The 25,961-nt window shown below is 39.0% G+C and overlaps 2 protein-coding genes across 3 annotated transcripts in view; one reads left to right on the top strand and one right to left on the bottom strand.

Moving 5' to 3' along the window:
• Positions 1 to 25,961, top strand: part of PDGFD (platelet derived growth factor D) — a 203,705-nt gene that overhangs the window by 69,711 nt on the left and 108,033 nt on the right. The gene's annotated exons all lie outside the window — the stretch shown is intronic.
• Positions 19,076 to 20,398, bottom strand: DDI1 (DNA damage inducible 1 homolog 1). Its single transcript, XM_036427205.2, has one exon. It carries the CDS (start codon positions 20,396 to 20,398, stop codon positions 19,139 to 19,141), a length of 1,260 nt encoding a protein of 419 aa, XP_036283098.1. The 3' UTR covers positions 19,076 to 19,138.

The raw sequence follows: 25,961 nt of genomic DNA, 5'->3' as shown, positions 1-25,961 counted from the left end.
AACTAAAGAGGGATATTTAAATTGTGCTCAGAATTCAGCCCCACTTTGGAAACCAAGTGTGGCTGTACACAATGAAATCTTGAAACATTTTAAAATCCCAAATTACAAAAGCTTCAGGAAGAGAGGTAGTCACAGGGAAAGAAGAAGAAAAAATATTGGCTTTTCATTATACAGTAATGAAAATGTATTTGCTTACTGGGAGTAAAGCATGTGCCCACTCCCTGCAGAAAGGAGTCAGAAACAAAGCAGTTTGGTAGTTTATTACAAACGCTCTGGATTCAGACAGATTTGGGCTCCAACATAGATTCTGTGCATAATCTCTGAAAAGGAGACTTTGATCTCTAGGGCATGGTGGTGTGGTTCAGCCAGATAACCTAGAGAATCAGTGTTACCTTTATTGTTGTTGTTTCACTTTAGTAAACAGAGAAGGGGTATATTCAAACCGGATGCTTTCTGATCTCAGATGTTAAAAACAATTCATGCCAAAGGAATTACTCTTTGGCACATGAATATTTGTGTATGATAACACACGATTCTCTTTCATTTAACTAAATTTTCGTGGCAGTTTCACATCCATAATTCTCTCTCCTCTGCTATCTTATTAACATTATTCTCATGAAGCAGCCAAAAAACTAAAGCAAAAGCATTTTAATTAACTCAGGTTTAATACATTTTCCTTATCTGCAGTTGCTGCAGATACCGGATGATCAGACTGCACTATGTATTCAAAATCTTTTGGTTGATCAAAGAAAGGAGACTGCAGGAAATTCAAGGCTCAAAATTCATTTAACTCTAGTTAAGCTACAGGCATGAACAGAAGCCATTTATCCTCCAAATATCTTAAAATTTCTATCTTCCTACCTAAAGCTAATATTGCCCTGGTTTGCTAAAGGAGATAGTGCACCTGGCTAACCTCCTTGTTCCCAAGCCTTATACCTCACTAATGGGAAATCAAAATGTTTATTAAGATTAATTTGGTAATATTTTGAATAGAATTTGAAGGTGTGTGTGTATGTGTGTGTGTGTATTTAAGTTAGTTGAATCCTAATAAAAATATTTTTAATTTTGAATTAACTTTGCTAACTTAACATATATGAAACAAGAAAACAATGGTTAGTGTTCTTTTCACCTGGTTATTTTATATTGTCAGAACAATTTTTCAACTCATGAAGAAATATTTAGAGATATCTACTATAGAAAAATAAATGGTTTCCAAAGTGTAACTAGAAACATGTCCACATACAGACACATCTTTGGTGTAATATATTCTTTGTCTCTAGAGAAATGTTTGAATGTGTGTATATAATCATGCAGCTATGTTGCACTGATGCATTTAAACCCTGTTCCAATACATGTATACACTCAGCATGTATTCTGTATAGAAGACATAATAAGTGACAGGATTTTTGCATTCAAAGTCTTGGAATGAAACCATCTTTTATTCCATTCACCCTTTTCTGCCAGCACCTCTCATGATGTCTGGTCCTTACTTTGTCCTCAATAGCTGTGGGATGGATTAGAATAGACATCTTAGGGTGGAAGAATATGTATTTGGAGATGCACAAACCAGGTTCTCCTTGAAAAAAAGGGGAATATTGCAGCTAACATTATGAAACAGAATTTATCCACCCAGCACTAGCATAGTCAAACACTAAAGGCCAAGAATTGCGGTGGAAAAAGATTGTCAATTTTATTATGAACTAGAGGCCCAGTGCATGAAATTTGTGCATGGAGAGGTTCCCTAGGCCTGATGGGCGATCAAGGCTGGTTGGGGCTTCTCTTCCCCAGCTGCCAGCTGGGGCCTTCCTTTGTTCTGTGCCACCCCCTGGTGGTCAGCACACGTCATAGTAAGTGATAGAACTGGTCTCCCAGTCAAACTCCCATGGGACATTTTGCATATTAGACTTTCATATATATATGTGCATATATATATATATATATATATATATATATATATATATATATATATGGTACCACCCAGGAAAACAGCAAGATAATGCTACAAAACTCAAATTCTGAGATTCAGAGTTTTGGTAAAGAAGTAAAACTGTCATTATTCACAAATGACATGATATTGTACATAGAAAACCCTAAAGACTGCATAAAAAAATTACTAGACTTAATAAATGAATTCGGCAATGTAGCAGGATACAAAATTAACACCCAGAAATTTATTACTTTTTAATATAACAATAATAAACTCACAGAAAGAGAACCAAAAAAAAAAAAAATCCCTTTTACCATTGCACCAAAAAATTAAGATACCTTAGTGGCTTACAGTCCTCCTGGGAAACAAATGTCCAATTGCTTGCCAGCCTCCTGAAGTCCGGGCAGGTCCAGTCATACACCCCAGTCCCTGGAACAATAGCCTCCTTCTATATGTATCAGTGACCAAGCCTAGTAACTGTATAACTAAAGGTAAATGTTTTATTTTTTTCAGATATATTTTTATTGATTTCAGAGAGGAAAGGAGAGGGAGAAAGAGACAGAAACATCAATGATGAGAGAATCATGGATCAGATGCCTCCTACAGGCTCCACACTGGGGTTTTAGCTCACAACCCCAGGCAATTGCCCCGACCAGGAATCAAACCATGACCTCCTGGTTCATAGAATGAAGCTCAACCATCAAGCTGGCTGGGCTAAAGCTAAACATTTTTAACTTTTTTAGTTTCCCATCAATATGCAGGAAGTACATCCAAATAAAGGGAGCAAAGCTGATAAATACTATTTCTATGGCAACAATTCTATTATGCCTGTTCTTCAGCAGTAATTTCTATAGCCCATTGGATCACTGCAGCAGGCATCTCCAAAGCACTCAAACTGGGCAATAACACATCAACATCTATTGTGTCACTTTCTCTAAAATTCCAGAAAGCTTTGTGGAAGTAAAAATTATTTTAAACTCATCACATTAAAATACACATTAATAGTGTATTACAAATATATTTCAGATATTAAAAATAATAAAGTGCCACTTTATTTTACCTATCTCTTAATTCTTTAAATAATTGTCTTTTTACTATTACTGCTAACAACTGATATTTACCACATAGCTTCAACCAAGTGCCAGACTCTGTATTACAGTTATATGTTACTCCTATTTCTGATAATACTCTTGAATTAGACATATTATTAAGTTTCATTTATAGGTAAGGAAGTTAAAGCTCAAGAACTCAAGACAAGTTATTCCTACAACAAATATTTATTAGGCCAGCCACTGTGCTGAATGTCAAACACACAGCAATGAATAAGAATGAGCTAAACACTGATGTGCAAGATGCATACAAATGTCTTTGTAGCTGTAAGATTGACATTCCTTCTGAAAAATACCTGCTGCTGAATCTGACTCTGCAGCCAGATTCTCTATGTGTGTAGTATATACAAATATGTTATTTCTATGTTAAATGACATGTAATTTATATGTTACATATGTTCATGTTATGTTAATTTCTTACAATAATTCTCTTAAATAAATTGTTATTTTGTGTTGCAATAGAGTAGCACTCCCTTTTTCAGGAAATTTCAAGAATTTGCTTTTCAACATATATGACATTTGGATAAAAGCCACTGGTTGTAAGAGTTTGTATTAAGAATTTTACATTAAGCCGAGACCGGTTTGGCTCAGTGGATAGAGTGTCAGCCTGCGGACTGAAAAGTCCCAGGTTCTATTCCGGTCAAGGGCATGTACCTAGGTTGTGGGCACATCCCCGGTGCAAGAGGCAGCTGATCGATGATTCTCTCTCATCGATGTTTCTAACTCTCTATCCCTCTCTCTTCCTCTCTGTGAAAAATCAATAAAATATATTTTTTTAAAAAAAGAATTTTACATTAAAATAAACATTGATATGCCAGATGCTATTTGCTTCATGTTTTCTAACTGTTAGATATTATTGTTCTTGGTTTAAAGCGATTTGGCTTAGCAATGTTAAGGTTTTTGGTGCAGCTGAAGTTTGGCACCTCCTCTTGCCTTGCCTTCAATGTCATCTCCTCCTCAGGATTCTTACCTGGTACCATTCTTTCTTCCTATCTCTACGCTTTACTGGTGGCTTCTTTTTTGCATTTCAACTTACTCAAGTATCTGTCATTTGTCCTTCTATCCTCTGTTCCCCTCACTCTGAAACTGAATGCTGAAAACATCCTCTGCATTTGCCGAGATTCGTTTCTCTTCTCCTAGTTCCTCACCATCTTAAACTCGTTTTTCCCTTTTTACTCTAATTGCTTGTCTGAAAAGACTGTGCCAATCTGATGTTACAAATGAAACCTGACTGACCACATGTTCATTTTATTTCTAATATAATTGAACAACAGTTCGTGTTTCTTACCCATTTCCCATACATGTATTTGTGTTGTTTACTCAAGATTTTGGCCTATTTCCTTATGATGATTGTACCATTTCCTTTAAATTATCACGTTTAAGGAGGAAAAGAGGTTATTTCATCACTCTTCCACCAACACTATCCCTGGCAAAGGTCAACAGTGTGTGTGGATGGAAAAATTGAACAACCAAACTGAAAAGGACACTGCAAATATGCAGCTTTCATTTTACCAGAGCTTTCCTTCCTGGGGCATAAAGCTTTCCTCCTCCTTTTCCGAAACCACTTCCCAACAGTCAAGATCCAGTCTATGCGTGGCCCTTTGGTGTGCAGCACTCAATGCAGAGACTACTGTCTGTCTGCTGGTTGGGGTTGGGATGATGGGTGCCCTGGGCTTCCAGCCCGTTGATCTTGTGAAAAGTCCCCTGCTTCCTTTCTTGCTGGCCTCTGGCTTCTTCTATCGTTTACAACTCTTCTACCTTCATAAACTCCTCTGTTTCACACTGTAAGTCTATTTTGTCTCTGTTAGGTGGCCAAGTACTGTCATAACCAAGGCTGCCCTACAATGTGGAAGCCTCAAGGGATGGGACATTGTTCCATCCAGTTTTATAAATTCATCTAATTTTACACGGAGCATGTATTGTTTTGTGTCTCAGCATCATATGTGGATTGATTTCTCTGAATTATACAAGTACTTACTAGTAAGGTCCTGTTCTGTTGAATATATGTACTTCTTGCTCTGTGCCTGATGTTACAGAGTAAGTTCTAAATAACTGATTTGGCCCCAAAAAGTTTATTTTTATGTGGATGCAAATGGTTGTTCATAGATGACCACAATGACATTAAAGAATATAAATAATTTATCTTAACTTACAGCCATTTCAGCTACTTAACACATTTTCATAGGGATAATATATACAGATCTGAATCATTTTTGTAATAAGCTAATTATTTTCCAGAAGCTCTTTAGGCAGATATTAATTTCTGCAGGAATGAATTGTCATCTCACTTAATACGAGTATATAAAGTGACCACAATTTTTAATATACACATATATAACAAAAACAGACACAAGCAAATAGTTAAATTTCAGTTAATTTGCATAGTTGTGTGGTGTGTTTTTTGTTTTGTTTTGTGGGTTTTCTGTTTTGTTTTGTTTTGTTTTGTTTTTGTTTTTGTCCAACTATCTATAATGCAGGAAAGAACAAAACAATGTGTCCTTGGAGAAAAATTTACACATTGTAAATGGTCTCTTGGCTTCTTAGTATTCTTTCTGAAAATTCCTGCACTCTATAAAGAGCCTATTCTTCTCCTCAAAGGTATCATTACAAAATCAAGTTACACTGCTATTCTGCTTCGGTTCAATGGACTGGGGTTTTTAAATGGAGTTCATAATTTCACTTCCATAATAAGAAAGTATTTGTTCAATTAAATCATAAGAATATAAACCAAATAATAGGAAAGGTATGACTTAAAATCATAACATGACAAATCATAGTGAAGACCAATATTCTATCTTATAAATTATTTTATTGTGTCTCTGAGAGTAAATAAAAATGTAGAAATTCTGTTCTCGATGTAGTTAGAATAAAGATCCCGGAAGATGGGGATGTAGATTAAAGAGCTTCCCTGGCTTTTCCTACAGCCTATTCAGCAATATCGCACACAGAAATAACCTACTCCACCAGCCCCAGTGTGGATCTGGCCACCAGTGTAGACGCAGGTTCATGATAACTTTAAGAATCAACGTAAGAAATGTTTTTTCTCAGTATCTAGAATAGTACTCAATGCATTGTAAATATCCAATAAATATTTGTTAAATAAAGTAATGAATATTTTATACCATTAACGAATTCCAAATTTGATCCATTACATTAAAAATATCCACAAAGTTTGATGTATACATTATGGAGACCTGATATAATGAAAACTAACCAGTTAGCAATAGTGATTTGAATAAACTCAGAACATGTCTTCAGAATTTGTAAACAGTCTGATAAAATTAATATTAAACTATTAATTAAAAAAATCAATGTGATTTACACTGGAAACAGAAACAGCTCCCACTGCTCATGTCAATCATATTGCATTAACCCTAGTTGGACAGAAAAGGACAAATAAACAAACTGAAGAAAAAAAAACACATCTTTTTTATTCCTATTGCAATTCACTCAACAGATATTTTCTGAGCCCTGTCTCCATCGTAGGTAGGGAATTCCAAAGCTTCCAGCTCATCAATAATTAATGAGTGTTTATTATATCACATTGGTAAATATCTGAATGTCTTAAAAAGTAAAGAAAGGACTTTCTAACTAACATTTTCCATTTTATGAATGATTCCTGCTGGTAAAAAGAATAAAAATAAGCAATTTTTTTCCGTTTCCTCAGAGTTTTATTAACAAGATAAGCTAGGTTTTGCTGAATTTCTACGGGGTTATCCTACTATTGTCACTCAGACCTGGGAGGTAGGTGTGTGCCCTGCTTTGACATTAACATGTGATTCAAAAGCACATGGGCTTCAACTGTCAGCTCTTTATTCAGAAATAAAAAGGAAGGAGGTACTGATACATGATTCAAGGGATGAGCCTGGGCCTCGGAAACATGAGACTAACTGGATGAAACCAGACACAAAAGGTCACATATTATAGAAGTCTGTTTAAATTAAAGACTCAGACACAAAAAATCCATGGAGACAAAAACACAGGTTGATGGTCGGCAGCGGCTAGGAGGAATTTGGGAAGGCTTAGCAGCTGCTTAATGTGTCCAGGCTACCTTTGGGAGTGATGAGAATATTTGAAACTGGATAGATCAGGTGGTTGCACCAGGTTGTGACAGTATTAATTGCCACTGAGCTATTCAATTAAACATTGTTAGTTTATATGAGTTTCAACTAAAAAAAGGACCAAAATGTTTAATTTTTTGAAATGTAAAAGAAAAAGCACATTGGTTATTTGTGTTTTTACCACTTTTTATTATATTCTCTAGATGAAACTGTACTAAATATTAATATCTGACAGGCATTTTTATTTAATAAATGCCCAGAATGAAATTATTTGAGAACTGTAATTACAGATTTTTTCATTTTTAGGAATCATCATTCTACTACTTGGAATTTTCACCTACAAATGTTCCCATCTATCTGTTTGTGTAATTGCCTGCCTTGAATTTTAAATCTTCCCAGGAACTCTATATTTTTTTCTACTTAAGTTATTACTGTGATGTTGGGAGTTTGGACTTGGAATGACTCCCACAGCAGAATCATTTTTGAAAATCCATTCACATGGGGTTTTCCTCTTACACACCATTAATGAAGGTGTCAAGTAGAAAAGTCGCTAAGAGCAATGCCAGCAGTGCCCCGCTGATTGTGAGAGCAGAATTTGATATATTGTCTTTAATAATAACTGCCCTGTGTTTGTCAAGTAATTCTCAGTTCATGTTGGGGGCCTCATGGTCAATACAATTAAAATTAATTTCGTCATTTTATGGGAGTGCAGTGTTTTTTCCAGTGCTATACTGGCAATGCCTGAATACCAAACTTTCATTACTATTGTACTATCAGGTGCTATTGGGGCAGTATCCCTATTTAACTACTGGTATTATTTTTTTAAATATATTTTATTGATTTTAGAGAGGAAGGGAGAGGGAAAGAAAGAAACATCAATGATGAGAATCATTGATTGGTTGCCTCCTGCACGCCCCCCACTGGGGATGGAGCCCACAACCCAGGTACGTGCCCTTAGCCAGAATCGAACCTGGGACCCTTCAGTCCACAGGCTGACACTCTATCCATTGATCCAAACCTGCTAGGGCTAATTATTAGTATTATGATAGTTAATAACAACGGTTTCCATAGCAATGGAGGGCTGATTTTTTTCATTTCCGGATCGCCCTGTTCTGGCTCTTTCTTTTCCTGGCTGTAACCTGTGGACGGTTTCACTGCTCATTGGTACCTCTGCTTGTGTTCATTTTGCCTGGCTAGCCACCTATTTCCAGTCTAGGGATGAGCGTAAGGATTGATAGCTGTGGATTCAGTGGAAGTGCAATTGATCCCTCAGCATCAGCTAGCTTCCCCAGACTAGGAGGGCGCCCTGCGTGATGCCCTGTCCACTCCCCCCGCCCCAGGGGTGTGCGCTGCTGGAGACTGATAGGGATTATTCCACACACTGAAGGGTGCTGAGCACCCCCACAACTGAAGTTCTAAGCGCCAGTGGTCTCCAGGAGAACCCAAAGTACCTCACGCATTTCTGGGCGCCTCCAAGCAGTGCAGATCCACACCTTCTCACTTTACGTGATGAGCAAACTAAGGGCCCAGGGAGGTATGACTGAAGGCGCCTGCTCGGCAAGTGGCAAAATTGGTTCTATTGATAGAACCAAAATATCCACTTCCCTTGTTTCCTTTCTACCATCGCTAGTTTCATATAAAACATTTAAACTTGAATCTTAGTGGACTCTCAATACTAGTCTGAAATTCAATTAATTTTCCTACTTAGTTTACTCTCTTATGGTCTATAGTGCCAGCTTCATACCTTCTCAGCTTCTCAATCCTGCAACACTCCCCCTCCTCATCTCACTCAAAGCTGGTGTGTTTTGTTTTGTTTTTTGTTTTTTTGGATCTTTTTTTCACTGTGAAAATAGAAGAGGGAGGAAAACTAACTCACCTTCACACCTTCACACCATCAGATATACCACCTGACTCTCTTTACACCCATATGCTCTGCCTGCTGCAAGCATTGAACTCTTCCTGCTTCTAAGGTCCCTTCCTCCCTCATCTGCAAATCTGTGCTACTTCAGTTATCTTTGTTCTCTCTCGTTCTCCCCGCTGCCTTCAGAGTAAAAGAAATGCTTTCATGGCCCTTTCCTTCATCCACTGTGGTGTTTTTCCACTTTCCTGAAAGCATTATTTCCTGAGAGAGCTGTTAGTGCCTATTTCTCCACCCCTTTCACTCCAGTCAACTCCTCAACCTCCTCCGACTAAGCTCCTATTCCCCACCACACCCACAAGGTCACTCTCATTAAAGTTTCCAACAACCTCTACCTTGCAAACTCAGCCCTGACTTCTCAGCATCCTTACTAACCCTCCCCGAAGCATTGGACACAGTGGCCACACCGTTCTCCAGAAAACATTTTCTTCCTTTGGCTTCTTGGACATGTTTTTGTTTTTCTTTCTATTACCATCCTCTCTCTCTGGCCTCTCTTCCTACAGCTTCTTTGCTGGCTCCCTCTCCTCTGTTCAACCTGTAGATACTACAGCCCTTAAGGTTCCAGCCCTCAGCTCTTCTTTTATTAATAAAGCAACCAGAGAAAGCTTTACAAAATAAATAACATCTCTCCCTTCTTTAAAATCCTTTAAATGATTTCCCATGTCTTTTACAATAAAAGATAAACCCTCTATTTAGAACTACAAAGCTTGCATAATTTAACCCCTTCTATGTTACTCCTTTCCCCCTAACCACTGGCCTTCTTCCCGTTCCTGGACACTTAGTTTGTTTCTCCTCAGGGTTTGCATAGGCTGTTCCTTCTGAAATGCTCTCTTCTCCTATCTTCTCAAGGCTTCCTCTCATTCACCATCCAGGTTTCTCCTCAAAGGTCATCTTCTCTGAGAGAGCTTCCCTGAGAATTTAAAGTACTTCCCTCTTCCTCCATTATTTTCCATTCACTTATAGCGCTTCACTCTTATCCATAGACGCATCACTATTTGATATTATATGGGCATTCATTTGCTGTTATTGAAAGATGATGTGGTAAGATGATTAAACACATAAAGTCTCGATCCCAGTTTGCTGTATGCAACCACTTACTAGCTCGGACTTACAAACTTGGACTGCTTACTTAATCTCTCTGTCCCTCAGTGTCCTAACCTTTAAAATGGGGGGATTTTTTTTTTTTTAATTCAGATCGATTGTTACAAAAATAAAATGAGTTAAAATGTGTAATAAATAGGCTTAGAATAAATGACTCTCTTAGTAAGTGCTATGTAAGTGATGAGATTGTATCATTATTATATTTTAACAGTGTTTGAAACTTCCACTCTAAAATATACTTCAAGAGGACAACTGCCTTGACATTAATGTGGACCACTATTTCTCTAACTTCTAAAGCAGTGACGGTGCCTGGTGCATCTTTGGCTGTTAGTACATAGTTACTGAATGAATAATTTGCTACTAATTGGACTTGTGTCTCAGCAGACTCTCAAATTATATATTTGTGGATAGAAAACACTAACTTTGAAAATGACCTTTACCAGCATAAAAGTTTGACTTAGAAAATCTGTAAAATAAGACACATCTGCCTACTATCAGTAGGATAGTGCTAAGACCCTTCCACTTATGGGGTCCATGAAGAGCACAAAAAGGTATAAAATATTTAGGATGAACTAAGAGACAAAACAGCAGTAAGTTCTGCTTTGTTCAGATACAGCTTTGTTCATTCGATGAAAAAATATAGCATAAAATAAAATAATGACAGTTATAATTGAGCTTCTAATATTTAGTTTTAACCCTAAAATGTTTTTGTTTGTTTTTTTTTTATTGATTATGGTCTCACATAATTCTCCTTATTCCCCCATTCCCATCCCAAACCCGTCCTTAGATATGCCCCCTCCCGCCACCCCCCCCCCCGCCCCCAACCCCCATTGTCCATGGCCACTGGCTAGGCCCATATGCATGCACACAAGTCCTTTGGTTGATCTCTTCCCCTTCTGAGAAATGTGTTCCTTAACATTTTCTATTTAGAGTTGTATTTTTATTTCTCCTCAATTGGCCAGATTCCTCTGGGTCAGTATGTCCCCCTCAAGCTGACAGGTTCCCTTAGAAATAGAGCTTTTGAATGCTTGTATTTTTTAGAGTATCAAGTTACTAAAATATAGCCAAATATGATACATAAAATGTTTCTATGAAGGAAATATAGACTTTTATTAATGAGATTTTACATATATTATCCAGAAATATCTAGGTTTGTTTGTTTTATTTTTTTGTTAATGTTTATTGTTTATTTGCTTCGGGGTAGACTGAAATAAGTCAGCTTCTTAGTATAAAATACATGGCAGATTTACCTTAGCAATGTGCTAGAATCATTTTGGGTAACTATGAATGAACATAAATTCATTTAATCTGACCAATAAGCTTCACCATTCTTTATAGCATCTCAAGTGAAAAATCCTGAATCGCTAACCCATTCTCTGAACTTTTTGTAGGACATAAACTCACCCATTCAGTTGGCTGCCAAGTTTTTAGTCCTTCACAAAAGTATAGAAAGTTACAGTGCAAATGCAAATTTGCAACTTCCACATGCGCCTCTATAACTCTTAGCTACACCTGAAATATGTTTGGAATGTGTGTGTTTTTGTTCTGTTTTATTTTGTTTTTAGTTTTTTATTGTTTAAAGTATTTCTTAAGTCTCCTTTTTACCCCATTGACCTCTCCCCAGCAGCTCCCAACCCCTAGCATATGCCCTCATTTCAAAGTATATTCCCATTTTTCTTTGAATTTTTGCTAAATTACTTACAGTAAAAGGCAAATTAAACCTGAATCACTGAGAACAGTTGGATAGCATGGAAAGATTTTTGCATTTTTCATAAAACTTCCCCCAATTTCTTAATTATTGAACACTTAAATAGAGCAAGCACACTTTCTTTTTTTTTTTTAATATATTTTTATTGATTTTTCACAGAGAGGAAGAGAGAGGGATAGAGAGCTAGAAACATCGATGAGAGAGAATCATCAATCAGCTGCCTCTTGCACACCCCCTACTGGGGATGTGCCCGCAACCAAGGCACATGCCCTTGCCCGGAATCAAACCTGGGACCTTTCAGTCCGCAGGCCGACGCTCTATCCACTGAGCCAAACCAGTCCCAGCTCTATTTTCTTTTTTAAATATATTTTATTGATTTTCCACAGAGAGGAAGGGAGAGGGATAGAGAGTTAGAAACGTCGATGAGAGAGAAACATCAACCAGCTACCTCCCGCACACCCCCCACTGGGGATGTGCCCGCAACCAATGTACATGCCCCTAACGGGAATCGAACCTGGGACCTTTCAGTCCGCAGGCCGAGGCTCTATCCACTGAGCCAAACCAGTTTTGGCAAGCACACTTTCAGTTTCTCATTAATGAAGACACTTTCAGACCAGACTTAAGAGTCATTATATAATGAGGCTCTCACAGTGGAGACCTCACCATATGGGACATGAACTCTTGTTCCTCACAGCATATGAGTAAGATTGTTTTCTGTCAATTCCTGTTTTGGAGACCAAGTGATGACAGTTGGCAGTGTTTGAACAGAGAATATCTTTGTTTCTGTTTTACTCGAACTGCCCATCTGTTGCTTTAACTTCATGCAATTATTTCTAGTAGAATGAAACTTATACCACTGGCTCCTTCTATAATTATATAGAAGTTTTCTTAATATCATTTATTTATAAATTCTTAATGAGATAGGCTCCAAGTGAAGTTACTAAACACTTAGTTGACAAACGGGCTTAACTGGTGACCAAAGTTGCCTCGCATAGGTCTCTGATATTTCATTGATTTCACAACGTCTCTGTCCTACCCTTCCTTACTTCTATGAAAGTTAATCCCTTGTCCCAGGTTTTGCTGTCCTTCTGGTGGCAAAGGCAAAGGTCTCGCTTTGCCATTTCGCTTTCCATCAAAATATTTGGCACAGTGGACATTAGTGACTGGCCCACCTTTCCTTAGAACCTTCTCGGGCCTCTGCTTCCATCATAGTCTGGTTATAGTCCCCTCTTTTATATCCCATCTCTGTAAGGCTTCTTTGACTCTGTAAGGCTCCTGCCTGAACCCTGGGCTCTCCATGTTTCCTTCCTTCCTCAACCATCTGCTCATCAGAGCTGCTTCTTCCACTACAACTATCAAAAGCCGCCCCCCCCGTTGCTCGGTCCTTACATTCATTTCATTGCATCTTGACCTTCGGACAGCTCTAAGACAATATGAAATAAATGTGAAGGTGGTATCACTATTCATATGTGTTCCTTTCTGAAATTTCTGCTTTGTTTTGTTCGAAATTCTCTTAAAAATTTTGTTCAAAACTTCTCTTAAAAACTGAAATTTCTGCTTTGTTTTGTACAAAAATTCTCTTTAAAATTCTCTTATAAACCTGACATTTATTTGGGGCCATAAATTCAGTCTATTACTATTAGTGTAAAAAAAATGGTATAAATTTGTTTTATTCAGGATAATCCAAGTTCATAGATAATAGAAATATTTATTTTTAGTACCCTGTGACCGAGTCTTAAAAAGTAAAGTCTCATCAAATTCAGTTATCCTGAAATTATACTCTTCTTTCATTACATTTTTTATCATTTCTTTGATGTGGGTACTCATGGCATATCTGTGTGCTTTAAATTAAAAATCCACTTCTAATATTTATTGTCTGGCTTTCTTAAAAATGTTTAAATGATTAACTTTCCAGCCCAGAAACATTTGATGAATAATTTTAAGTGCAGGTTTTTCTCCTATACAAAACAGATCAGAGCATTCTACATTTCACATTGGACATATACTGGCAACATGGATCATTGATCATTTAGGCCGAGTTACAGTTTGGAGGTGCCCACAGCACATCCAGGGGCCTTAAATGAAAAACCCACTTCTATCACTTACAGGTGGCCAGATGTCTGGCTTGCCTGTAACTGATGGAGGAGCTGCCAGGACACTGGGACATCAGTTTTAAAACCAGGACAGTACCAGACAAACTAGGATACTTTGGCCACTGCTAGTACTACTTAAATGGCCTGAACAGCCCTAAGCAGTTTGGCTCAATGGATAGAGCATGTGCCTGTGGACTGAAGGGTCCCAGGTTCGATTCCAGTCCAGAGTATATACCTTGGTTGGGGGCACATCCCCAATAGGGTGTATGCAGGAGGCAGCTGATAATGTTTCTCTCTCATAGATGTTTCTAACTCTATCCCTCTCCCTTCCTCTCTATAAAAAAATCAATAAAATATATTTTAAATAAATAAATAATAAAAATAAATAGCCCAAACAGTGGGAGAGTGGGCAAGTTAAAAGTACATTAAGAGTTTATTTCTTGGATCACTTACATTCAAATCTATACATATAAATGTCAGTCATGTTATTAATCCAAAACACATTTATCCTAATTATACAAAGGTAATCTTAACTCACATATTTTTATTTTAAAATTAAGTAAAAAGTCCCACTTTCATTGTATCAATTTATTAATGTGGAACTTTGTCCATTATTCATTCACATAATCTTATTTATTAAATAGGTACTGTTGGCCTTCAATAAAATAGTAAGAAAGAAAGATATTATGAACAAGATTATGATCTCTCCAGAAAATCTCATCACTTATTACATTTTTGTTGGTAATTTGGGGCCTCATTCTAGGTTTTCCAAATGCCCAAACATTTTCAGAATTGCTGTCTGGTTGGTGTTTCATTATTCAAGAGAACCCCTGTTCTTTTATTGCTTGCAGTTCAAATATATGCAAAGGTTCCATCAAATTGATTCATCACCTGTAGTTAACTTATTCTTCCTGTTTTGCTGGTTGTTTATCCAGAGTACAGGCCTCAAATTCTTCCCATTAACTTTATGGGGGAAGTATTTTTCTACAACTGCTGATTCATGCTCCAAGATTAAGCCCATAATAGAAACAACGTGAGCGCAGTGAGTCAAGGCAGAAACAGACCATAAACTTTACCTTGGAATTTAGCTTGAGAATATGCCATATGCTAATTCTTATTTGGTTAGCTGAGTTATCTCAAAGTTAACTTGAATGACTCACCTTTGAGAAGGTGAGAGAGTCTCCTGTAGGTTTGTAGCCCAAAGTGCCAGTTGAGCACCAAAAAAAAAAAAAAGGTTTCAGCATTGAGGAAATTCAGCACCTGGAACAGTGCCTGACATACTGTAGGTGCTCAATGAAATGTTATCCATATATCCTGCAGTGTAGTACCACAGCTAGCATCTCAAATGGGAAGCATTTCATTCAAACCCTGAACTTATATTCTATTATTTCTGAATTATTTATTTATTTATTTATTTTCTAACTTGACTTTTACATTTTTTAAAGGCAAAGACTATAACTTACATTTCCTTATCTCTCTGGATGGCATAGTGCAACTACAAGGTTCTTGGAAAAATATATTGAATTTTACTGAGATGGACGAATTCAAAACACAGGTTTGGGTGTGTTTGCTTGTTTTTAACAGATAAAGGAACTGAATCCCCAGATATAATATGAATTTGAAAGGAGGATATATTAATTAATATAATTTTAAATTAATTTTCTTTTCATCCCAAGGGGTCCTTGTAGTAAAGTGCTGGTAGGGTAAGATTTGTAGATTGGTGATTAATGTAAGGATTTGGTAGAGATGATGGAATCTTCTTATAATGTTAATCACCTATTTTATTTGGCAACAACATGAATATTTAAATTCACAGAAGGAAAATATACACTTCATCATCATCTGGCTTAGGCCCATGTTGCCTCCTCTAAACTTTAACATAGGAGAAAAATTATCTTTTAAATTATGTTCTTAAAATAAGCCTTCCTGCTTAGAAAATATGAAAATCCTGGATTCATAAAAGTCTTTCTCAAAGATAGAGAGACAGACATGTCATCAGAACATTTATAATGTAGTAATAGGACACAAAGCTGCCCCAAGATGTGCCCATCTCCACACAGCATTCACAGTGGGACTGCAAACCTCTAATTTCTAATAAGTGACCCTTAGAAATTCTCACATTCTAACAGGAGAACCCAGAAAAACGAAGGTTCAAAAACAAGTTTGACTCAGGCTCTAATGTGAAAATATTTTTGTTTTTTGATAACTTGCCATAATGAATAAAGTATTGTGGAATGGTGGTTAATCCTCAATCGCAGCCCAGTCCCCATCCACTTTATAAAACAGCACCTAAACCAAGAGATGATTAGTTAAAAACAATCCAGATTTCTAGGCTTCTTTTTCTTTCTCCTACTCCCCTCCCCCCCCCCCCACTCTCCCTGCCCCCTAAACCTTCCTTCTCTACATCTCTCTACCATTGTTCTTCTTTGGTTTTCCTCAAAGAATATTAGCATCGGTTAATGTCCTCACCAGCAGTTCCCTGGTGTGGATCCCAGAGCACTCCCTAGCCGTTCACTCAAGTATTCTCTGGGGATGTTGGCTGTCAGTGAATGGCCCTCTGCAAGAAGTGCAGTGTTCTCCTTCAAAGGGTCATTTGTCTTTTTCTTTTGAGGAATGTGGATTTATTCCACAGAAACAAGATCAATTGTATGACTCATATTTTAAGAAAGATGTTAACATCAGTTGCTCTACTACCGTAATCAAACAATATCAGTCTCCTTTAACTGCAGAGGAAGGTATTACTGTAGTTTTGAAATTCATGCTATCAACAACAGGTAAGGTGGACATTAGGTGAAATCAAGTGTTGAATGGATTTTTTTAAATGGCTAATTATTTTAAACAGGTTAGGCCTATTTTATCATGTGAATTTACTTTATCATGATTTCTAATGGGAAGAAAGGAAATGAAGACTTGGTCATCATTTTCCAGGAAGTTAATTTCCAAAAGTGGATACTTAAGAGATTGTATTTCAGTGACCTGAAATGTAAGAGGAGAGTATGTTTCTTTGTTTTTTTTCCAGCATTTCAGTAATGGGCATTTTAGGCATGTTGAAAGTGCATTTTATTGGCTTATTTCTTATTTTTAAAAATAACCTCCAAATTAAAAGTTACACCTTCATTTGCTCATATTACTAATTTTTATTAATTTCATGTTCACTCTTTTTGTTCTTAATTGATTACAAGATGTTCTCCTACTCCTACCTTGAGGAGTAGAATTGGAACTTACTCATTTCTATGTTTATAAAAACCTGGCTCAATGCTTATGGATGTTCAATAAGTAATTGTTGAGTGTATTCTGATTACTGCTATTCATTGTCATTTTTATTGGTAGTGTCTTGGTAGTTTCCATAAAATAAAACTTTGTAACAATTTTGCATCAATTTCTGGAATTCAAATGTGTCTGCTGAAGAAGGTCACAAACTGAAAAAGAACTTGACATTTGAAATCAGAAAGACTTCAATTGAGCAAGCTGGTAGGTGAATTAGTTTTTTCAGGATTCTTTGGTGGGATACAAGTGGGACATGTCTAACATATTTTAGACAGGTAATAAAGTATTCAAAGAAATACCCCAGGAAAGGATTTAAAAAAAAATCATATTATTTCATTTTATTTTTGTTTCAGAAATAGTCTGATGCGTATGTGCATTTGTATGTATGTGTGTGTGTGATGTGGAACTGGGTCACAATCTAAAATGTGGATTGCTGTTGGAAAAAATAAAAATAAAAACACTATGCTAGTGGATATTTCAATATTTCAAAATAATTCTGAGCCTTGAATTTCCTCTGTAAAATTCTGGCTGAGCGGCACTCCCCCTGTGGGAGCACACTGACCACCAGGGGCAGCTCCTGCATTGAGCGTCTGCCCCCTAGTGGTCAGTGTGCGTCACAGTGAAGGTCATTCTGCCCTAAGCATTGATTTGCATATTAGTCTTTTATTATATAGGATCTTTGTGCTTGAAAATGACTCTCCCCTCTGAAACAGTTTATAGATCAGAAATTTGAGTTATATAACATGTGACCTGACTTGCCTAAATAATAGCTAAAATCATAACATCTTTATTGATTTTGAATCCACTTCTCTTTCTCATACCAGTCTTGATGGAGTCTTGTCCTGAAAACATCATTCCCGAGTCTAGAGGCCTAGGGCAGCTGAGCTGTTTCTCTCACGTGTTTTAGCCACGGGCTGTGATTAAATCTAGGATCCTCCCTTTCCCACTATCGTTGGACAGTAGCTTTGTCAGATGGATCACAGAGCTGAATGAAGCCTTAGAGACCTTCGCAATCAGAACTTTTCAAATGTTATTTTAGCAGAGAAAACATTTTCGTGATTTTTTTTTAAACGTTCTAGTCAAAATTAGTTTTAAAGGTCTGGAGTAGCGCCTGCCCCTACCTCTCCCACCCCCACCACAAGGAAACCACTAGCCTTCTAAGAAACACCATAATAACAATAATAATAATAATAATTTTTAAAAATCTCTTCGATCGCCTTTGTTTTAGAACCAGGTTTTCTTTGAATTCAGGAGAAAGAGAAAAGTGTTTTAGGCTATTCTGGGAGAAAAATCCGCTGTCTCAAATATGGCAGAAACAGCTTTGAGGAGTAAATTGCAGGGAGCACGGCTCCAGAGGAACCCAGGGGAAGATGCAGTATGTGCGGAAACGGGTCCGTACACTGCTCAAAGCAGGCATTCATCAGTATTAATCAACTGGAGTCTAGTTGACCTAGTTTTCTAAGAACTTCCCCAAAGAAAGCAGAAGCTGTGAAAACAGACATATTTCTCTGACTATAAATAATGCTAGTGCTGCTTTGAACTACTGTGCAGATGCCTAGTCGAGTCTGCAGCAGTGACGGTTTCTTTCAGCGAATTCTACAGAATAGCAACTGGTTTGGATAAACTGCCCTTCCCCGGAGAGGACCGTGTCTCTGAAAGAAGGGGCTGCTTTTCCTTTCATCGATTATTCGCAAGTCAGCTTAGAGCCCCCACCGCCTCCCCAGGATGAGGTTCAGTGAACTATGATAAGGGGTGTGGAAACGGGGCCATCCCACCTCCAGGGCATCCCACATCCCATGGTTATGGGTCTAAGAACTTATCCCAAGGCCAGGGCTAGCGATTACGGATTTGTTTTTTTAATGGTTACATTGCCAGAGAGCTTGTGTGTCTTACAATAATTCCCGGGAACTTGAGATCCCCTCCGGTGGGATGGCTGATTTCTGGAACCGTCGTCTCAATGCATTTTCGGTCCCGGTCCCTTGACCGGATGTCTAATAGCATTTGTTCCTTCCTTGTCTGAAGACTCGTCCTGCCCTGAACTATTTACCAGCTTGGCACAGGCCGGTAGCTCTCCCTCGGGGAGGAAGGGGGTCTGCGTGCCCGTGGTGCCGATCACCAGCATGTTCCTCTTGAGGTCGATGGAGCACTGGTGCCTCCGGAGCATGTCCAGCCCCAGCAGCATGTCCATGGGCTGCTCCTCCAGGATGGAGAAGGAGCAGGGCAGGAAGTCGCCCTCGATCTGGATCTGGGCGAGGTGGACGCGGCCGAGGATCCGCTGCGTGCCCACGCCCTTGGCGATGCCCGCCCAGCGCGGGTCCACCAGCCGGATGATGTTGCAGCGCTCGGCGCAGGCCTGGCTCATGATGGTCATCTGCGCGCCCGAGTCCACGAAGGCCTTCATGGGGTGGCCGTTCACCCTGCAGTTGATGTACAGCATGGCCACCTGCCCGAAGCTCTCGGGGGCCTCCTCCATGGCGATGTTCATGTTCTCCTCGATGTTCCGCTGCCGGATCTCCTCCTCGATCCGGGCCTGGGCCTCCAGGTCGAACGGGTCGGCGGAGTAGAGGCGCAGCTTCTCCCGCTCCCGCAGGTCCCGCTCCCGCCGCTGCTGCGTCAGGACCTGGGCAAAGGTCTCCAGGTCCCCGCTGAGCAGGGCCTCCGCCAGCGGGGGGTTGCGCTCCCGCAGCAGGGACAGGTCGTGGGGGTTGGAGAGCAGCATGCTCCGGATCAGGGCCGGGCTTTCCACTCCGTGAGCCGAAGGTATCTCCCCAGAGGCCAAGCCTCCGGACTGCCGGGCCGACTGTGTCCGTGGAGGCTGCTGCTGATGCTGATGATGCTGCGGATGCTTCTGCGGATGCTGATGATGATGATGGTGATGATGATGGTGATGCTGCTGCTGCTGCCCCCGGGCGCTGGAGGTCCCCGGCGTGGCCATGGCAGCGAAGTCCACGAGCGGCAGGCTCGCTGTCCGCCCCACGTTGTCCTTCTGGAGCAGAACCACCATGTCGCCGTCTCTGAGGCCGTAGGAGCCCAGCGAGCAGTGGTCGTCGACGAGGATGCGCTCCATGAAGATGATCTGCGTCTCCTCGGCGGGGATGCCGGACTCCAGCTGGCAGAGGAGGCGGAAGTTGTGGAGATCGAACTCAGGGCTGACCTGCAGGGAGAAGGTCGCCTCGGAGAGGTCCCTGCGCACACAGTACACTGTGACCAGCATGGCACGTGCCCAGGAGGGCCATGTGGGCAGAGGGCACCGGTTCGGGGGCTAGCTAGAGCTGGCCTTCGAGATGGCCCAGCCTGCGCTTCGGTTCAGTCACCTCTGAGAGGGGCCCCGCCGCCACGCACCAGCCTGGGGAATGCCTGCCAGCCTCAGGGTCTCAGTGCCAGCTGCCTGGGCCCCTGGAACCTGGGGGTGGCCTGCTGTGTTCCAGCGTTCACTTGAACCTGTGCTGTTTGGAACTAAGAACGTCTGTTCACATAGAAACAAGGTTACTCAGGTCTGTGAGGTTCCAAGGCTCGCCCTTCAAAGCCTGTTTGACCCAAGGCACCTCAACTTTTCCTGAACAACCTGTTCATAATCACTGTGTTCATCTGAGAACTGTATTCTTCCTACTTCTATTTAAGCCCCAAACAGTGAGTCCTTGTTTCCTAATGGCAGGACTCATGCTCAGTGCTTGGCATAAGAGATATAGATCAGGCTCCAGGTCTGCCCTTGAGAGTCTTGCATTATAGGTGGGGGTTGATGGTAAATGGGGAGTCATACTAGTGGGGGAAGTGCCTTTACAAAGACACAGGCAGCATACTAATGAGCGGAACAGAGATGCCTCTCTAGAGAGGAGCTAGATGTTCAAGGCCATTGAAGGAAGAACTTTCCATGTGAAAAATGGTGAGAGTCACTCCAGACAAAAAGAATTGCATGAACAAAAATAAAAATTCATGATAAGGCCTATTACTTCCTGTGAAAAGTAAAATATTTAAGAAGCTATATATATATATGTGTGTGTGTGTGTGTGTGTGTATGTGTGTGTGTGTGTATGTGTGTATGTGTGTGCATGTGTGTGATTTTTGAATGACAGACTATATGAAGCTGTAAAAAATTATTCAAGACAATTTATAGTCACATATGATTCCAAGGAACTTAAATATTATCAATGGGCAAGATTCTCCCTTTAAAAATATAAAAAGGGGGGAATAAAAAGAAAACAAAGAGAAAGGGAATAGAAATTGAAAAGTTTAGAAGCAGGTATTTGTGATTTTTTTATTTAATTGATTTAAAAAACAGGTGTTTGTTTATTTTTGTTTGTTTGTTTGTTTTTGCAACTTATGGAGGACATGTATGTCACAGCAGGGACAACTACAGGCCCAACAAGGGAGCTGTTACTAGAACATGAAAATCTAAAGAAGACTAAAGCCAACACTGTGAGAATAAACATGTTTCTGGAGTAGGAGGAATAGGGTGTGTTTGCCCACTGGGAGTGGAGAGGGTAAAGGAGAGTGTGTGTGGATAACGGAGAAGGTCTCCAGAATGGGAGACTGGTTAGAAATAGGCCATTCATTACTCGGGCTGGATGAGTGGATGAAACTTTGAGGAGACCACTTTGACATCAGTTCTGTGTAAAATGCATCCGAGTGCCATGCTGGAGGCCAGACTATATGAAGCTGGAAAAATTATTCAAGCCAATTTATAGTCACATATGAATCCAAGGAACTTAAATATTATCAATGGGCAAGATTCTCCCTTTAAAAATATAAAAAGGGGGGAATAAAAAGAAAACGAAGAGAAAGGGAATAGAGCCTAGCTCCTGATGCTAGGACACGGCGCCCCCAGTGCATAGGCACTCCAGAGAACAAGCTGGCAGAGTAAGGGCACCAATGTCCTGAAGGACAAAGGGTGGATGGGTAGAAATCTTTGTGTGCCGGCTTTTCCCTCTATATGTCACAAAATAGTTTGCCTTAAAAGAGCTCAAGCTTCCCGGGCTTAGTCTTCCCAGGTGTTTCTATTTCCGAACCAAAAGATGATGTCCTCTGCCTGGTCTCCCAACCCCCTTATTTCAAGTTTCATCAGAAGTCCTGCACTCTGACTCAGAGGAGGATTTTGCAACTGCCTAAATAATTTTATTTTTGTGGAACCTGTTTGTCATGTGTTTGTCTTCTCATGAAAAGTATGTCTCACTCACTGCTCTAATGATCATACTATTTCCATATTCTTATTCAGTATATTGGAAATGTTGACCGAGTACCCACTGTATATGAAGCATATGCTAAGTTTTAGGAATGCACACCTGAGTAATATTAATTTTAGGCTGTTTTTCTTCTATACTAATCACAGAATGTTAGCGTTTTTATATACCTTAAATATCATCTCCTCCAGCATCTTCATCTGTGAGATGGACCTCGTCACATAAAGCCCCCAGGTAGTTATTAACAGACCAGTGATTAGAACTAAGTTGTAATGACAGTAAAGCAGTCCATCATCAATTAGGCTGTTGTTAACAGGATTCACAGTCTGAAAGAGGACACATGCACAAAAGCACAGATAAAAATTGGGAGGTGAAAAAATCCACCACAGAAGCTGGCACACAATGGAGAAAATCATATCTGGAGAAAAGGTGAAGAAGGTGGGGAGGATTATTGGTCAGAGAAGGCTTCCTTCAAGATGCAGGCTTTCAGGGTTGGTAGGAAATTCCCATGTGGGAGAGGGCCAGGGTGGAGAGACAAAGGCTGAGGGGAAGGAGGCCTCTAACTGGAAGGGCAGCCCTTCATGAGATGGAGGACTTGACAAAATTTTAGGGGGGGAAATCCAGAATTGCAATTTCTCTATAGAGTGATGGAATATTTAGATCTATTTTTCATTATCTATAGAAATGGATGGCCCTTTAACCCCCAAAATATTAAGTTAATAAATTTCGCTGAAACCGGTTTGGCTCAGTGGATAGAAAGTCAGCCTGCGGACTGAACTGCATGCTGACGCTCTATCTACTGAGCCAAATCGGTTAGGACTTGGTGGACATTCTTTACTTTAGTTGGCATTTTATATAATTTACCCTTTTTGAGAATACAACAAAGAAATTCAAGTGCCTCAAGGTTTGGCCAATTAACTGTCATCACTCTATAGATCGCACAATGTCAGCACTGGCAAAGATCCTTTGTATTCTCTAGCTCAGCCACCCATCCAGGATTTTAACCTCTATTGCAAAACAGCCTGGAATCTGAAAAGGTAAGCACAGCCTCCTGGGGATGTTTAATAATTCTACTTATATATTATTTGAATCTTTCATTTCACTCAGCACTATTGGTGATTCAACAACTACACTGAGTGGCCAGATTATAATGATCTCTGAAAGTATAATAATCTGGCCACTCAGTGTATATCCTATATAATAAAAGGCTAATATTCAAATTTCCCCCTTGACCAGGAGTTCGACCAGTAGGCAGGCTGGCCAACTACCCATGTCCCTTCCCCCTGGCCAGGCTGGCCGGACCCCACCCAGACACGAATTCATGCACCATGCCTCTAATATATATACTATATTTATTGTTGTATTATTATTTATTAATTATTGTATTATTTTCCATACAATCAATTGTAAACCTACTTTTGCCCAACTCTGTATATACACTGAGTGGCCAGATTATTATGCACTCAGAGATCTTAATTATCTGGCCACTCAGTGTATATACATAGTTAGGCAAAAATAGGTTTACAATTGATTGTATGGAAAATAATACAATAGTTAATAAATAATAATACAAGAATAAATTCTCTGTTTTATGTAGTCACAACTAGAAACCTGCTTTTGCCCTACCTTGTATATAATTCTCTTACCTCAAAATTTTAATTAAAAACCTGTTCTGATTATGTAACAACTGGAGGGTCATTGGGAATACACTATATAGATACTGCTAAAAGTAAAATGTTCTTATACCATAAATCCATGTTGCATGGGTCACCAAGAAATGGGCAGTCAGAATTATCTAGATGTGCTAATCTAGTAACTGAAGGTTATTGCAACTTTTCTTGAGGAGCCTTTTGTGAAATATGTTCCCTTACTTTCTTCCTTGATAAGTACAATATAACAACATAATTGAATCTTCCTTTGATAAGCGAGTCTCCTGCAACTTCTCGGGCTATCACTTAGAAAATCAATTCTCATTGTATAGCCTAAATACACAGAAAATAGAAAAGATGACTCTGATTTCATACTGGCCAAGTAAATAACTCCAAAGTTACTTTTAGAATAAATCCACAATAATACCTTTTATAACTTTTCTCTTTATAAAAACTTAATGCAGCAAAAAATAGTTAATTGATGGTTCTACTGACATTTAAAGTACCATCACTTGATGTTTAAAGCACAATTGCTTGCTTTACAGAGCAAAATAAATGCCTTTAAAAAAAATAGAGTAGTTGTATAAATGTCTTTATGTAGCATATACTATAATTAAAACCTGGTAAGCAAGTATATTAGCTTGATGTGTTTGGATTTCAGTCTTATGAGACAGGTATTACTTATAAAATAAAGTGTAATCAAGATTTATTAAGACAGTGAAATCATCACTTGAGATTTTCAATGCAGCTCAGGAAAGGTGCCAAAATTTTAAAGCAGTATACTTCAGTAATCTCTAAGAACAATGGTGTGCATTAGACTAAAATATAAAACTAGAGGTTTGAAAGTCAGCACCTTTATTGCATCTTTTTTATACTTATGTTTTACATATTATATCTTCATTTCATTAAAAGTATTTGCAGGAGATGTTTGCAACATTGGTTATTTTTAATGTTAAATACCTTATCTTATTCAACCTTGAAACTGCAAAATTCCTAACAGAGGGAATTCATCATGATGTGTAACTAGAAATGCTTGAATGATTGGCAAAGTAACAGTTGGCCTACACAGTGGATAAGAGAGGCAATGAAAATGCTGCAATAAAATCGTAGATTGTCATGAGTCCTCTCTCTCTGCTGCCAGGAGGATGCAGCTAAGGTCTGAAACCAGTTTGTATTTGTTTTCTACTTAGGTTTACTTTTGTGTGTGGTTTCTATGCTTTCATGCTGTTTGTCCTTCCAGTATAGTCATTCCTAGTGGGAAATCAGTGGAGGGCAACATCATTCTTTGGAAGTGTATTTCTTTAGTTTTATTAATGGCCCAGAAGTATGTGTATATATATGTATGTATATATATATATATATATATATATATATATATATATATATTTGGAAAATTACAGACTTATTTAGCATTTACATTGTTAGCTTTCTGCTTGTTGGAGATGAACTCAGAAACATGTTAATAATTCCTCACAGTAAATAGTTCATGACCACTTCCTATGAGCAAGTCAGCGGAGTAGGGGCTTTGAGGACCAAAGGATGAATAGGAATCACTTTCCTCCTTCAAAGGACAAGGTATCTTCTAGCATAGATAAGGCTCATGCCCTCTGGATTATTTTACATAATAGAAATTAGTGTGAAATTAATTTACATGGTAGATATGTGAATAACATACTGTGCTTGCTTAGAAGAGAAAGTGGTTGTTTGTTTGGGTGGGGGAGTGTAGGGAGTGGGTAGGGAATGTACAATGCTCATCGAATTGCACCTGGAAGAATGATTTGATCATAGCCATAGTAAAAATTTTACTTACCTGGCTTTGGAGAAATAAACCTTTCCTTGTGGTATCATACCACTCCCTCAACTCCCTTCTCCTCACACATACGTATTACTGTTCATTTTTTTTTCTCTTGTAGATCTATGACCCAATGGATGCTGTAGGGTGATAGGATTG

Source organism: Pipistrellus kuhlii, unplaced genomic scaffold, assembly GCF_014108245.1.
Source record: "Pipistrellus kuhlii isolate mPipKuh1 unplaced genomic scaffold, mPipKuh1.p scaffold_m20_p_9, whole genome shotgun sequence".
Classification (NCBI taxonomy): domain Eukaryota; kingdom Metazoa; phylum Chordata; class Mammalia; order Chiroptera; family Vespertilionidae; genus Pipistrellus; species Pipistrellus kuhlii.
The sequence above is the reverse complement of the archived record's forward strand: the minus strand, read 5'-3'. Positions and strand labels throughout refer to the sequence as shown.